Raw genomic sequence first — 15,660 nt, forward strand, 5'->3', positions numbered from 1 at the left:
CTGATAAGTCTAGTACCCACCTGACTTAATAACATGCATAGTTATTACAATATTATTGACTATATTCCCTACACTGTACTGGTAAGATTCTATTTTTAGGACACTTTCAGAATTTGATCTGTACTCTTGAGTTTTGATTATTCTGTAATGCAAATTTTGCTAACTTGATTAATAATGAAAATTAGATATTTTTAATCTTCCTATGAGATTTTTGGAGAATGTTCACTTAATTACAGAGCAGAAAACGAGGACTTAAACTCTTCAGAGTTCTTTGCTATATTTTGTATTAATCTTTTGTTTCCCCAATTCCTGGGCACATGCTAAACAAGCAAATAATTATTTGTTGAGTAAAACTGTACCTAGAAGCTGTATTCTCTTTAGGGTGTACTGCATGAAGCCGCAAGCCCCAAAGCCCAAATAACCCAGCTTCCAGCCAAGGCATTTGGGATTCCTAACCGGTCTGTTAAAGAAATTTACTGTTACCCGGCACGAAACGCCTAGCGGTGTTTAAAAAAACGCACCCCAACCTCCCACACAGCCAACTCAGAAACCTTGTAAAGATGATTCACAGCACTTTATACGTTCTATTCAGTACAAGGACTAAAAGTCGTTAAAATTAAATGAACCCTCGGTGGATCTAACCACTTCCCAACTCCCAGTATTTTCAAATCGTCGCGGCAGGTTTCAGGATTTCCAATAAAGCAAGCAAAGCAAAAAACCGCCCCTGTTCCTTCAAACAGACAAGTTACCTCCTTCTCTAGACGAACACTTTTCAGGAGGAAGGCAGGCACGGAAAAAAAAAAAAAAACTCTTACTTGGAAAACAAATCTTAAAACGAAAAAGAACTAATCTTCAAGCGGCCTCGGCCTGCCCGCCGTAGGCTGGCCAGCGTGGAGGCGGCAGCCGGGGAAACCTCAATGTCACCCGGGCGATGCCGGCGGGCGGAGCCGTCGCAGGCCGGGCACGCGCGCAGCCGCCCGGCGCCCCGCGGCCGGACCGTGAGCGGGGCATCCCCAGGCGCCGCTCGGGACTGAGCGCAGGAGGCACGGGGACTGCACCTCCGGGAAGCCCCTTTCCTCAGACTGGGAACGACTAGGACGGAAGGCGCAGCGGGTGCGGGTCTCTCAGCCGCACCTCCACGCCGCAGGCGCAGCGGGCACGGCCGCACCACACCCGCCCGCCGCCCGGCTCCCGCCCGCCGCGGAGGAGGGCAGGTAGGGTGGGAGTGAGGGCCATGCTGGAACCCTCGGAGGGGCGGGGCCGAGGGAGGGAAATCTCTAGCCGCGCCTTCGAAACAGCGCTCCTTGTTCTCGACGATCCCCCGCCCCCCCCCGCGCGGCCGTCTTATCGAACGCCACTTCCGGTTCCTTTTAAAGGCCCCACGCTGTGCGGCGCGGCGCAAGCCCGAAGGTATAAAAGGGAGCGAGAAGGCGGGACCGGGGAGGAAGGGGAAAAAAAAAAAAATAGCTGTAGAGGGGGCGGGGGAGGTGCAAAGGGCGCGCTCGCGCGTCACGTGACCGGGACGCGCCGTTCTTCCGTCGGCCATTTTAGGTGGTCCGCGGCGGCGCCATTAAAGCGAGGAGGAGGCAAGCGCGGCCGCCGCTGCTGCTTATTCTTTTTTAGTGCAGCGGCAGAGAGCGGGAGTGCGCGCCGCGCGAGAGTGGGAGGCGAGGTGGGCAGGCCGGGGAGAGGCGCAGGAGCCTTCGCAGCCACGCGCGCCTTCTCTGCCTTGTGTGCTTCGCGCGGTACGGCGGGCGCGCGGCAGCGGCGGGGATTACTTTGCTGCTAGTTTCGGTTCGCGGCAGCGGCGGGTGTCGTCTCTTCGGCGGCGGAGGCAGTAGCACGATGTCGGAGGAGCAGTTCGGCGGAGACGGCGCGGCGGCAACGGCGGCGGTAGGCGGCTCGGCAGGCGAGCAGGAGGGAGCCATGGTGGCGGCGGCGCAAGGGGCATCGGCGGCGGCGGGAAGCGGAGCCGGGACCGGGGGCGGAACCGCGGCCGGCGGCACTGAAGGGGGCAGCGCCGAGTCGGAGGGAGCGAAGATAGATGCCAGTAAGAACGAGGAGGATGAAGGGTGAGTAAGGGGCGGCCCGGGATAGCCAGGCCCAACTATTCCCCCTCCCCCTTCTTGTTCCCCGCCATTAGGCCTCGTTCCCGCTCTCTGCCCTCCGTCCAGGTCCCCATGCCGCCTCCTTGCACGGCTCCCCTCTCCTCGACGTTGGCATCCCCGGGGGCTTTCATTTCCTTCTCCCCGTGCCTGCTCGCCGCCCCCTCCCCCATCACACACGTTTCCACCTTTAGCCATCACCACGCTGCTCCCCGGCCCGCCCTCATTCCCTCCCTTGCCCTGGGTCTCCTCCCACCGACTTAGCCGCCAGGATTTTTTCCCGCCTGTCGAGGGCACCTTTTCCTCCCCCCATCCTCTCCGTCCCCCGTTTCTCAAGTCCAGGGCATAAAAAAACGCAAACAGATATCAAGCCTTTATGCAACTAAGGTTTATTGGGAGCGACTCACTCCAGCATCCCGAGACGATGCGATTGTTTTATCAAGTACATTCTTTGGGGAACGCGTAGGCTTCCACCTGTGCTCCCGTTTCCGCTTCAGGATGACTTTTTTTTTTTTTTTTTTTTTTTAGTATTTTGAACAAGTTTCGCCTCGATCCCTTCGCTTTTTTTTTTTTTTTTACTGTTCACTGTCGCACAACGGCTTGCTTCCATAGCCCCTATTTTTCAGCCTAGGGGACACATTGGACTAGGTGAAAGTCCCCGAACCGCCTGTTGGTACCTTGGTTTTGCTCCACGGGCTTTGGTTAAGTTCCTGGTCGGCGGGGCCCGCACTGGACTGGAACTGGGCTACCTCCGGCTTGCTGGCGGCCCTTCCCCCACCCCGCCGAGTGATACTAACCACGCACCCTTTTCCCGCTGTCAGCTGTTGGGTTCCCCAATTGTTCGTGCAGATGTGGCACTCTTACCCACTTTACTTTTTCTGTGCAATTTCCATTTTTTACAAAATCCTTTTTTCCCCCACCCGGTGCCCAGGATCCTTTTTTGGTCTCTCTTGATTTCTCCTTCCTGCTCTTACCCACTGTTAAAGGAGGCCCACCAGCCTTTTAAAAAATGAACAAGTCCTGTATTATGCTATGGCATAACTTTTTTATTTTGCAGGTTTTTAAATAGTAACTTGCTACCTCCCATTGGAAATGGTTGTGCACATTACTTAAAGCTGCACTTGTATTAAAATGCAGCATTTGGGCGCGGGAGTTAGCAAGAGGGACTAAATCGGGGTTCTTGGTTGGGTTTTCTTAACTCCTGTTAATAACGATCTTGGGTCAAGCTTCCAATCCTTTTTGTAGTGTGTGTGTGAATTTATTTCATTATAACACGGGGAAAGTGTTGGAAGGTAAAAGCAGGTGGGAAAGAGCACAAGATTTGGAGGGAGGAGAGAGAAGCACTTTGGAGTACAGGATTTAATCTAAGCCCAGACAGACTTGTTCGGCTGTTTGCTGATTGTGCTGACTGGGAGACGAGGTGGGATAGGAAACTAGCTTTTCTTAATTAATCTTGAATAATGTATAGCTTAATTTAAGAAAGGGATATGTTAAATATTTGGAAACTTAAGCCTTGCTATTTTGGTTTTTGTTTTCTGAATTCTGTTATTTGGGCAGAGGTACCAAAATGAGTAATTGTATATATAACTTGTTGTTTGGGGCAGGCTTCCTGTTAACCTTGATTTTTCAAATCACAAAGTAGCTGCCTTTGTAGTTAGCTACTGTTGAACTGAAGTGTAAATTAATTAAAGTTTTTAACCCTAACAATGTCAAAAACTAAAACTAGAATTTTGATTGGTTGCTGTACCGGTTGTTAATTCCCTAGCCATTCAAACTCCTCCCCACGACACTCTGAAGCAGCGACGGCACAGCGGGAAGAATGGTAAAACTTTTAAATTTTATTTCTGTATTATAAAGGTTTCAATAGTCATAACTTGGAGAGGCTGTGTTTTGGTTTGTTGCCCATTGACTCCCCAGGAAATTCTAGACCTTAGTACAGTAGGATATCTTGTACCTGGGATATAAAATCTTTTTAGGTACCATGAGTGATCTTTGGGCAAAACTGATGCTATTACATGGTTTTTGTTATGTGGTAATGCATGTAATTGTGGTTTGGCCAATTAAAGCTTAATATAATTAGTAATTTTTTTATCTGGGCAAGAAAAAAATAACTAATTTCAAATTTGATTTTTGTTTTTTAAGAAAAAGATAATTTTGGAATTATAAGTTTAGTGCTAAATGTGAAGGTTACTTGATATATATAAAATCTTGTGTTTAAAATGTCTTGCATGTTATACTGAAATATTCTGGAGATGTCAAAAGTAAAATAATTTAAAAAGTAGCATTGTGTATATATTATGCAAAACTGTACATATTTTGTCACCAAACCTATTTATTTATAAGTATAACTTTTAAGAATTGATATGTACTATTCAAAGATGGGCTGATGTGGCTTTCCACTACAGCTCTTAAATCAGATTTTTTATTTTGTGTGATTTGGCTGGAATGTTCATTACAGTTGGTTGACATGTTCACAGTTGCATGACTGCTCTTTGGAAGGCTAGATTGACTGTTTTTTATATTCCTTTTCCTTAAAGCTCAGTCTTTCTTTAGGATTATATTAGAGTTTTCCAGGAGTTTTTTTATCCACCACTACTGGAGCATGGAGGGCCAGTAATTTGTAGATAGCTGACTTATATGTACAAATTACCTTCTATTAAGAGCCCAGTTGGGATATCATTTAACTTTTATTTGAGCTTTTCTTGATACTGTATTCTCATCCACTGAAATCTATCCAGTTTTATATTGGAGATAAAGCAGATTGGAAGCAGCAGTAATCTCAAGGGGGAAAAAGCAAAAGAAGAAACTGGGGTCAGAGTTGGACATAAAGAATAAAAATGTTTCTGATGAAAATTATACCCTCATACTGATATTTTACTGCTAATGGTGACACACTAAGATTAAAGGATAATTGTACATGGTTTTTCTACTCCACTATATATTCCAAATCTTATGTAATTATTTTCCGTAATTTGTAAGGACCATAAACTTAGGTCATTGTTTTACTCTTGTAAAAATTATACTGGCCTTCTTACCTAATACTATAACTTCACAAGTTTTTTGAGTGACCTCTCAGGAAAAATTGGCAGTTAAATATTTATAGTTTAATGAACATTTTAAATTCTGTCCGATTATAACCTATTGAAAATAGGTTCCCTTTAAATTAAGCAAGTTTACATTTAACAAATAATGCTTTTAATTTTTAAAGTCTTAATATTTGACCTTTTAAAATTATTGCCCACCCAGCCTCATCCTATTAAATTAATATAATACTGTTCTTTTGAACAAACAAACAAAAAACTTTTTGGTGTCTGTGCACTTGCCACCCTATCTATTCTTTTTCCTTGTCTTCCTGTTTGAGGGACATTGGGCAGCAATTTCATAATAGTTTCAATAGTAAGGGTAAGACTGCTTACTAGATATAAAATCATCTAAATTTAATTTCTTAAACACATTTCTGCGTGTGTTTCTTTTTACAATTCTAACTTGGGAATAAAGTGATTACAGTTTCATCCTAAATTATTAAATCATTTTGTTGTAGACTTAAAAGTTTTCTCAAAATCTGAGTATAAGACTAAACAGCTGTTTGAGGAGGGCATGCCTGTTACATACTTCGAATAGATGTTTCCACAGTTTACTATGGACTTTTGAAGTAATTGTTTTCATAATAAAATGCCTTCCTGAATTCACCTCATTTTAATCTTTCCAACTTTAATATCTTAGTTTTTATTAAGAAGCTTTTGCACTGGAATTTCCTCTTGGGGTATGGACTCATGTTCTCTACAGGGCTGCAGTTCCATTAAGGTAGATACTCAAAGATTAGTGTCTGGCAAAATAGACATGCCATGTAGCAAGGCAATTTTTAAATTCTCATGCTCAGTGGAAAACTATAATGTATTAGCTTTCAGACACTTACAAAATAGGTACATTGACTGGTTTGCATTGGATTGGGCAGGAAGCAAAAAGTCCTATCCAGTTATCATAGCAATACTTTTCTAATAGGATGTTTGATCTATTCTTCTAATCATTAGTATATAAGCTCAAGTGTGATTAGCCTGTTGGGAAATTTTGTGAATGCTGCTATAGGTTCTCTCCTTTTAATTTTTAAGAAATGGGACTATACGTTTTTGTTTTAAATATTCGAGATCATAGTATACCCTGGTGCTTCGGGACATACTGAACACTATTTGCTTTGTAAAACAATTTTAGAACAGTCTCATGCCAACTTTACTGGCCTTTGAATTAGTAAACTTGAGACCCTGAGTAGATGGGGTTTGAATAATAGCATTCTTTGGAACCTTTGACAGGTTTCCAGTGTTAAAATTGTAGCAATGGGTGTCCCCAAATCTTGAGATAATGAACATATAAGGGAGGAATAATAAATTCTCTCCATTTCAAATTCTTATCTATGAACGATACTATAAAAATCACCTGACCTTTTCGGTTTAGAATTCGAGAATATCATTGAAGTTTTTCAGTGCTCATTTTTGAGATAAATATACTTGCCTTAAGCCTGTTTTTTTCTCAAGTTGTGTGACATCTTCTATAAACTAGTTGTGTATTTATTGTGTAGTTTTAATATTGCCTGAGTATTCTGTCATGTAAGGCTGCCCTAATTATAAGAAAGTCTTGTCTGTTGTGATTTATAATCAACATGTAGGATGGTTCATTTTAGTCTTCAAGTGATACATGCCATACTTGAAAACATTTAAAAGGGAACTTTTTTCCTATTCTACTTAAAGCTGTGCACCTCAAATGTGTGCAAGTTCACAAATGGAGTGAAACATAACTTTTGTTAGTTCAAAGTTTTATTTCACTTTAGTTCTGCTTCAACATTTTAGTAGATAGGGCACTGAACTGGATGCTGGAAGCGTGGGATCTGTTTCTCTTACTTCACTTCCAACAGTGTGGTCTCAGGTAATACAACATGTTTGTTACTTGGTTTGCTGATCTATGTGTTGGAAACAACTGCTCACCACAGGAAGATTGACTACATAGCTTGCTTTCAGTTTGTGTGTATTTGTCCTGTGTCTTAATAGTTGATACTGCCAGTGATTTACTCCTGTGGAGTAAAGGTAAGCATGTTTTAGTTTCTGGAGTATTATATTGTACTTTGGAGTTAGATATTTAAGACTGGGGTGGGGTGGGAAGACTTATTACTGGCAGTGTTTGGCCAATAGTCAGGGTGATAGTTTTAAGTATTGGGTCATGTTCTGCAAATTCCTGCTTACCTAGACTTAGCACTGTCACAAAGCCCAAACAGCTAGGAAAATCCCCCTCTTTAGCCCTTTGAAAAAAGATGAAAACTATTAGCAAGTAATAATAAAAAAAGAACCAACCATGCCATGGGATGAATCTTCTGTAATTTTTTCCCTTATACTATTAAAAAGTTAAAGAATTGCAGGATTCTTAAATTTCATCAGTCAGTAAAGATAAAAATCATTTTCTGAGTTTAGTGTTGATATTTAAATTGATTTCCAATGCATATCGTTATAGAATTGTGAATGTAGTAATCTCAGTTAACCAGAACTTTAGCCTCTAGGTTAAGGAAGCCCTATTCCTTAACCCCTAGGTAGATGGGACTTACAAAACTGAGTCTATTTGAAAAGTAAAAATACAAGATGTCATTCCTGCCTTGGAATGAAATGAAGAAAAAGGGGAGATTTGAGGTTAAACATTTAAAGTTTATTTAAAAGCTGTCATGTTTAGCTTATTAGCTATTATGTTTTCAACTTAGTATTCTAAAGTATAAAGTAATGACATTTAATAATATACTAAGCTAGAAAAATTAATATTTTATAATGATGGTTAAAAGTTTGTAAGCTATTTCTAAAGGTATGTTTTTACACAGAATCTAAAATGATTACTCTTAACGTGATACTATTTAGTTGCAAAAAGTAAACCCATCCCTTCCATTATAGGTAACTGGTGGCTTTAAAATAACTCTGTAATTTCTAAGGGAAAAAAAACACACAAGTGTTGGTGAGATTTCATGATAATTTAATATTTTAAAGGAATAACTACAATGATAAAATACCAGGAAATTTATTTAAATAAAGGTTCAGTGGTATGCTTGAGTAACATTTTGAAAGGTGACAGTGATTGGCTAGTCAAGTACTTGAAATGTAAATCACATTTACATTTTGTCGTATTTTTTAAACTGTCAGAACTTGTTATGAAACCACATACGAAGATTGTGATTTGTTCGGAAGTGTTTGAAAGTTACAGAATTTGGGGAGGGGCGGGTTCCCAGTTCCAAAATTGAAAGTCTAATGATGCTTATAATTTTACCTTGAATAAGATATTTCACACTAAAGACTTGCTTGGGGAAGTAACTTGAAATAAAATACTGTTGGTTTTGGAATAACCTAATGACCTCAAAAGTACAGAGAAAAAGTTCTTTAGATGGGGAAAAAACAGAAGTATTAAAGCATTTCCCACCAACCAGCTCTGCTCCATATGTAATGCCTTTTATATTTTGAAATTATTCCTTACATTAACTCATGTAGAGTACAGACTGGTGTTTATGTAGAGACACAGTAGTCATAAGATGATTTTTGGAATTAAACTTTAGTCTTAGACAACCTGATTTTCACTCTACATATATATTTTTTTTTTACATGGGATACTTAAACATTTCTGCGTTAAGTCTGAAAATAATCTTAGGATCCATTATATAAAATTCATCCTGACCTTTCCCCTTAATGTTGGAAATGTCATATAGTTCATGCAGATTTAAGTTATGCCATTGAATACATGAAAAAGTTGCTTTGTTAAATTATGTTTAGATTGTGCTCTACCACTTCTAAATAATAACTAATTTTTATTGAGCATCAGACTATGTTCTGTGCTAATTTAAGGTAGGCTCTTAGTCTTTTGTTTTGTTTTGTTTTCTTTTATAGATGTGGAAACAACCATGGAATTTTTTTTCCCCCTTGGGGTCACAGTTAGTAAGTGGTGGAGGTAGGATTTTGGTTTACTGCCTCTAAATTTATTTTCTCTAAAGTATATCCTACAAAGCAGCCTAAATTTCTAAAAGACACTGGATAGCATTTAGATAAGTCATTTGCACTCAATTATATAACTTTTGCCTGTCATTTACTGTAATATGGGGTAAAATTAATATCAGTAAAAGCAGAGACTTAAATTGTTGAGTGGGTGTTCTAAATTGAATAGTATATGCCTTTTGGGGTGCTAAATACCTAATAGGTAGAATTTTAAAAGTAAACGGTTAATAAATTACTGTAGGTGAAGTCCTACATTTTAATTGGGGTTATTGATTTACTTAAAACTAAGGATCAAATTTTAAACTGTATTCCAGCATTAGGGACCCATTTTTGTTGCTACTTGAACAAATCTTGTGATGTAGTTATAACTTGGCTGCTTAGGATTTTTCTGACGTTCTATCTGTACTTCATTGTAAAGTGTTTGCACATCTCTGCAGGAGTGACAGCATCTTGGAAGTCAGTCTTTGTATTCAAGGCAGCAGAGGTAATCTGGATGGACAATAGGTATTGTGCTTTAAGCAAGATACAATAATATAAAACATAGAAACTTTAAATTGGTATCATCTTATACCATCTCAATTTGAGGGAGAGCATGTCAGAGTGCTGATGTTCTAGAGAGGCAAAAATAAGTTCCCATTTATCCAGAATTAAAGATAACACTTCACTGTACCATACTGTGATGTTTTGGTGTGCCTACTGAATAAAAGATGGAATGTATTTAATATGTTCCATTTAGTACAGATGGAATGGACTTGGTACAGTTTGTGTTCATTGTAGTATATTTACTTGTCCAGTAATCTGTTATGCAGCAACCATACTTAGAGCAGAAGAAAAAGTGATTTATGGCCTATCAAATGGAAATACATTTGCCTTAGAAGAGCCACTCTTACTACTGTATACTTTACATAAAATTTGGCAAGTTTGAGTGTCACCTAACTATGCTACCAAAATGGGTGGTTGAAGGCCTTTTTAGAACAGCAACTGGTGATTAACCTGGCAAAAATGAAGTAACTTGTTAAAATTTCTAAGACATGGGATGCACAAAGTGTGTTAATAAATAGCTCTAATTTACAGTAGCATGATATATTCGGGATGACTGACCCGAACAGTGTCAAATCATGATTACTTAAGGCAGAAGGGTGATACGTTGTAGATGAAAAAATTTTATTCCAAATAATTGAAGGTTAAAGAACAGTTGGAGAGAAATTGGGGAAGGCTGGCAATGCCTTAAGGAAGGTGGAATATTTGGCTTTCATTCTTTAAAGGTGATGGATAGCTGAAGTTTTACTACATGGTTTGCTCTAAATATTTTGAGAAATAGTAATCTTAATATATATAAATTACAATTGGCCAGAATATTTTATTTTCTGAAAATGGAATTTGATGGATTAGGAAGGATAGCATCTTCAGTGACCTTTTCAGTTCTAAGGTAGACACAGTTAATGACTTCTCTACCAAAGACTATTAAAGGTGGGAAGTTTCTTTGGAGAGCACTTTTATGGGGCTAGTTAATGAATTAGTATGCTTATCTAATATTTAAGAAAACTGACTTCCTATGCTGTAAAAAACATTTGGGGCTTGTGAGTAATAATAGAACATGCCTCATTCTTGGTGTTAGAATTTATTTATTTGCGATTGGGTGTTTTTTTGTTTGTTTTTTGTTTAGTTTAAGAATACTTAATCCAATATAAACATTGCCTTGGTTAAATAAAATTAAAACTAGTATTGTCTCAAATACAAAAGCTTTTTTAAAAAAAGCTAAAGTTAAAAGGCAAGAAAATTCTGTGTCTGGTCTGTTTCGTAGATATTCTTGAGAGGCTGAAATAATTTCAAACCTAAATTATTGGTGAAAAACTTCTGTAATACTTACAGAATTGGTAATTTAAAATTTAAATTTCAACTTGAAGTTGTTTTTGTTCCGGAACTTGTAATGGATAAATAAGAGGTCATTGCTTTACTAAGTCAGTTTTCTCATCTTTAAAAAGAGTTATGTCCTTCTAACCTTGAAAGTGTAAATGTTGGTAATGAACTTTCATGTATGAAGGAAGTACCCTGGATCTTTAGGTTAAGAAATAAGGTGTTTAAGGCAACTTAAGTGACTAGGATTGGATATTACAAGGTGTATTACTTGAATGAAAGAAAATGTAATTGAAAATATCCTCAACTCCTCCCCCCCCCCCCATTGAATTAGCAATAAATGTTAATAATACCTATACAACATGGATGTTTTGGTTATGTTCATTTGATTATAAAATACAAAAAAAGGGTTAATAAAGGTTCCTTTTAAGCATGGAAATTTTATCAGAGAAAATCCAGAAAGTTAAGCGTATAAATGGCCCAACTCTAGAAACATATACACGTTGAAAAACCTGACCTGAAGTGGGAAGCACAGTGTATGCCTTAAGTAAGACTTCTTTTGCATTAAAAGTTAACTTTGTTATTAGTAAAAATAAGTTTATGGGTAAAATAGTAAGATCAGTAACACCTCAGTTAATCTGGCATCTTTAGGGAGAAGCAGAAGCAAGATCTTATTCTAGGGATAAAATTGGCTTCTTGTTGCAAGAATTGGCTTTAGTGGTAATATTTTAAAACCCACAAGATGTTGATATTTTCTGCTTTTAATTTCTTTCCACAGCTGGAAGTTAGTACCACATCCCCATCCCTACCCCGACCCACCCCAGTTATAAAGATGATAAATCGGTGAGCAAGGATGATTTTATTCCCATGATGAAATTTTTAGCCCTCACATAACAAATTCTGACAGTTTACCCTTAAAATAAAAATCTCCAGTCCTGTCTCTTTAAAGGGTAGAAGGTATGTCATATGATAGTTCTTTTGTGGAGGGGGACATAGGGCACAGATCTAAAAAGGATCACAGAGTTGCTGGATCTGAGCTTTATGGCCTTTTGCTGTTTACAAAAAGATTTCACCTTAAATTTTTTGGTAATATATATTTTTGTTCTTAAAGTGTCTTAGTGGTTTCTATTTACCACCAGTCACTTCTAGCATTTTAACGGTTTACATATTTTATTGCTGGTTAACTGAGGTTCTACTGTAAATAAATCATCTAGGTTAATTAGTGGATTGTGCTTCAATGGATAATTCTTTTTGTTCACTAAATTGTTCACATGATCACTTTTGTCTTTATTAAGGACTTCACATTAAAAAACTTGGTTTACAACTTAATTGTGATGTGAGATTTAGAATTTTCCATTGTATGTGCTAAGAGTTTTGTTAATGAGAACTATTAAATAGAAAGGAAGTTTAGCATAGACATGCTGTCACTGATCACTGAGGAATAAATAGCCTTTTTATACGTATAATGAAGATTTGGAAGGGAAATTTGAAGCTAAAATTCTGTATTTTGCTGTTACCAACATTTAACTTGTAATTTAAGAAAGGCTTAATGTACAAGTTTTTTTTACTTTGGGGAGACATTTATCTCTGCTAAGTCAGAAAACTTAATCTGCTGCCTGCTCACTATATTGTAATTATGCAGAAGCAGCGGTGATAAAGCAAAACTTTCCAAAACTGGAATAGGGTGTTCTTGATATGTGGTTATATAGGAAGAATGACATTTTCACATACTGCCCAGTAAATTGGTGCAGTCTGAAAAAAGGGATTATTGATGTCGATACGTATTTAGGGCAAAGTTTGTTTTTGTTTTGTTTTTTTAGCATTTTAATATTGCTTTTTGTCTTTACAGGAAAATGTTTATAGGAGGCCTTAGCTGGGACACTACAAAGAAAGATCTGAAGGACTACTTCTCCAAATTTGGTGAAGTTGTAGACTGCACTCTGAAGTTAGATCCTATCACAGGGCGATCAAGGGGTTTTGGCTTTGTGCTGTTTAAAGAGTCGGAGAGTGTAGATAAGGTAGTGTGTTATGTGTTCTGATCAATTAATAATAAAAAAATGTTGATAGCTTGATAAAACTAATTTGCCCATTTGTGATTTCCCCTTTTGCAAAAATATGAAGATACAATTCTTGCCAATACATTTTATTATGAAGAGTTAGATTCAATAATTGTTTACTACGCCAACTATACTTCTGATAAAAAAATTAAAAATATGCCCAAGTATAAAAATAATTCATTGAATACGTGTATTTTGTGTGCCAGGCTCTACTAAATTAAAATTAACTTCAAAAATATTGAGACAAAGATGACTAATTAAAAGAATGTGCTGTGACAAGTTTATAGAAGTATAGTTTTTTTGTGTGTTTTTTTTAATTTCTTAGGCAAGAAACTTTTAACTGAGACATTTTGTCTTGGGCTAAGGAGAAGAGGCAATCATGTCTCTATTGCTGATAGTTAGAGGTGATGTTTTGTAGTTATTGATTTGTGTCTCCCCTACCGGTTCTTACCTTTATGTTTTTTTTTTTTTTTTTTTTTTTAAATATATTTTATTGATTTTTTACAGTGAGGAAGAGAGAGGGATAGAGAGTTAGAAACATCGATGAGAGAGAGAAACATCGATCAGCTGCCTCTTGCACACCCCCCACTGGGGATGTGCCCGCAACCAAGGTACATGCCCTTGACCGGAATCGAACCTGGGACCCTTGAGTCTGCAGGCCGACGCTCTATCCACTGAGCCAAACCGGTTTCGGCTTTACCTTTATGTTTAAATACTGGTGTCACATCACTACAATTTGACAGTTTAATCATGAGCCAGTTAACATGTACCTAGTCTTAGCTATATTAATTTTAACTATAATTATTTTTAGATAAGTTAATAATAGTCTCTGAACTTAAGATATGCATATTTAAAATAAACTTCAATTTCCATAGGTCATGGATCAGAAAGAACATAAATTGAATGGGAAGGTGATTGATCCTAAAAGGGCCAAAGCCATGAAAACAAAAGAGCCTGTTAAAAAAATTTTTGTTGGTGGCCTTTCTCCAGATACACCTGAAGAGAAAATAAGGGAGTACTTTGGTGGTTTTGGTGAGGTATGTGATGTTTTGACCCAGTTTTCTTTCCAGATTAGTGGAATATAATTGTCACATTAAGGGTTTTTTGAAGTTTTAAACAGATTATGCGGTTATTTTTGCAATGAGGATATTGTGAATACTTTTATTAGCAGATCTTTGAAGGTTGGATTATTGCATTTTTCCCTTTATTGAGAAACTACTGTATGCATAGCACTGCTGTGCACAGGGTAAACAAAGATGAAATAGACATTCTTATCTCATAGAGTATTAATAGAGTAAATTTAAATTTACCATATTAATGAGTAAATTTAAATAAAACAACATCAAGAAGAAATCCAAATTAGATTACCTGAGATATAGAAGGAAATGGTTCAGCTGAGATTAGGGAAAGAATTAAGAATAGAGTTTGGTGTCTTCTAATTTAAGTACATGTATATGTACAAATTTTATTAGGCTAATTATAGATAGTGAAATAGTGAGATAGAAGTTCCTTTTGTGGATTAATGATTTAAAGCTGAGAAATATAGGACATTGAGCTACAAATATAGTTTGCAGATATAGCTTGCATGCATCTTTTGCTTGATTTACAACTGAAGCATGTTTTCATAGTATTTAGGAGTGGAAATACTTCCCACAAAAATCTGAATATCTAGCTTTCTTAAATATTTGTAAGAATAAGCAACTTTGGAACTGCTTTCTTGTATGCAACAACCATCTAAGATGAGTAGAAGTTTCCACCTTTGGGCAGTCATATGTTCTCCGGTTTTCAGTGGTCCTCATCACTCTTCATTTTCTCCCAAATGCAGTCTCTCTTACTCTGTTTTTCTTAAAAATGACTTTCCTTCTGCTTGTTCTTTATGGGGCATTTGAGTTTGTGACCTTTGAATTAGATAGCAAATATTAGTCCCTGTGACGCTTGTTTTTATAAATATATTTGAAGACATTTTAGGTAAGAGTGGATGTTCTAATTTGATGAATGCTTTTCAAAGATTAGAATTAATGGAGAGGGACACCGCATATTAAAGCCTGAGGCCCAAATTATGTTTTCTTTGTGCACTTGTCCCTTCTAAAGTTGTGCTATTATTGTTAGTAATGTGCAAACTAAGGCATTGAAAATTATTTTTTATACCAGGTGGAATCCATAGAGCTCCCCATGGACAAATCCAATAAGAGGCGTGGGTTCTGCTTTATTACCTTTAAGGAAGAGGAACCAGTGAAGAAGATAATGGAAAAGAAATACCACAATGTTGGTCTTAGTAAAGTAAGTTCGCTTTCATTTAATTGCAGACTTATAAAACTAGCTTTTCTTTTTTTAAGAGTATAATCATACAGCTTTTTGTAAAGGCTTTCTTTGGCGTGCTTGTGCTTAAAGATGTTCCATTGGCTCCTTGTTTGTCAAAGTCATTGATCAACGTTTTTTGCTTTGATTGGGGAGCAAGAGATAAACTAATTTTTTTATTCTTCACCTGAGGATATTTTTCCATTGATTTTTAGAGAGAGGGACAGATAGAAATATCGATGTGAGAGAGACACATCGATTGTTTGCCTCCTACACGAGCCCTGACTAGGGGCCAGGCCGGGCCAGGGAAGAGCCTGCAACCGAGGTGTGTGCCCA

General features: G+C 37.9%; 1 protein-coding gene across 5 annotated transcripts in view; it reads left to right on the plus strand.

Moving 5' to 3' along the window:
* Positions 1–1,476: 1,476 nt before the first annotated feature.
* The window catches only part of HNRNPD (heterogeneous nuclear ribonucleoprotein D), a 17,549-nt gene continuing 3,365 nt past the window's right edge, over positions 1,477–15,660 (plus strand). For 2 of the 5 annotated variants that reach the window (XR_008558454.1, XM_008143624.3), the window contains exons 1-5: positions 1,477–2,072; positions 3,871–3,927; positions 12,819–12,987; positions 13,902–14,063; positions 15,178–15,306. Coding sequence is in view for 4 of the 5 variants with exons in the window: in XM_008143624.3 (XP_008141846.1) it covers positions 1,846–2,072; positions 3,871–3,927; positions 12,819–12,987; positions 13,902–14,063; positions 15,178–15,306 (744 nt within the window). In the remaining variant the exon portion in view is untranslated. The remainder of the gene's footprint in view (positions 2,073–3,870; positions 3,928–12,818; positions 12,988–13,901; positions 14,064–15,177; positions 15,307–15,660) is intronic. The other 3 variants (XM_008143622.3, XM_008143625.3, XM_008143623.3) reach the window with 3 other exon arrangements.

The sequence above is a fragment of the Eptesicus fuscus genome, chromosome 2 (genome assembly GCF_027574615.1).
Source record: "Eptesicus fuscus isolate TK198812 chromosome 2, DD_ASM_mEF_20220401, whole genome shotgun sequence".
NCBI lineage: Eukaryota > Metazoa > Chordata > Mammalia > Chiroptera > Vespertilionidae > Eptesicus > Eptesicus fuscus.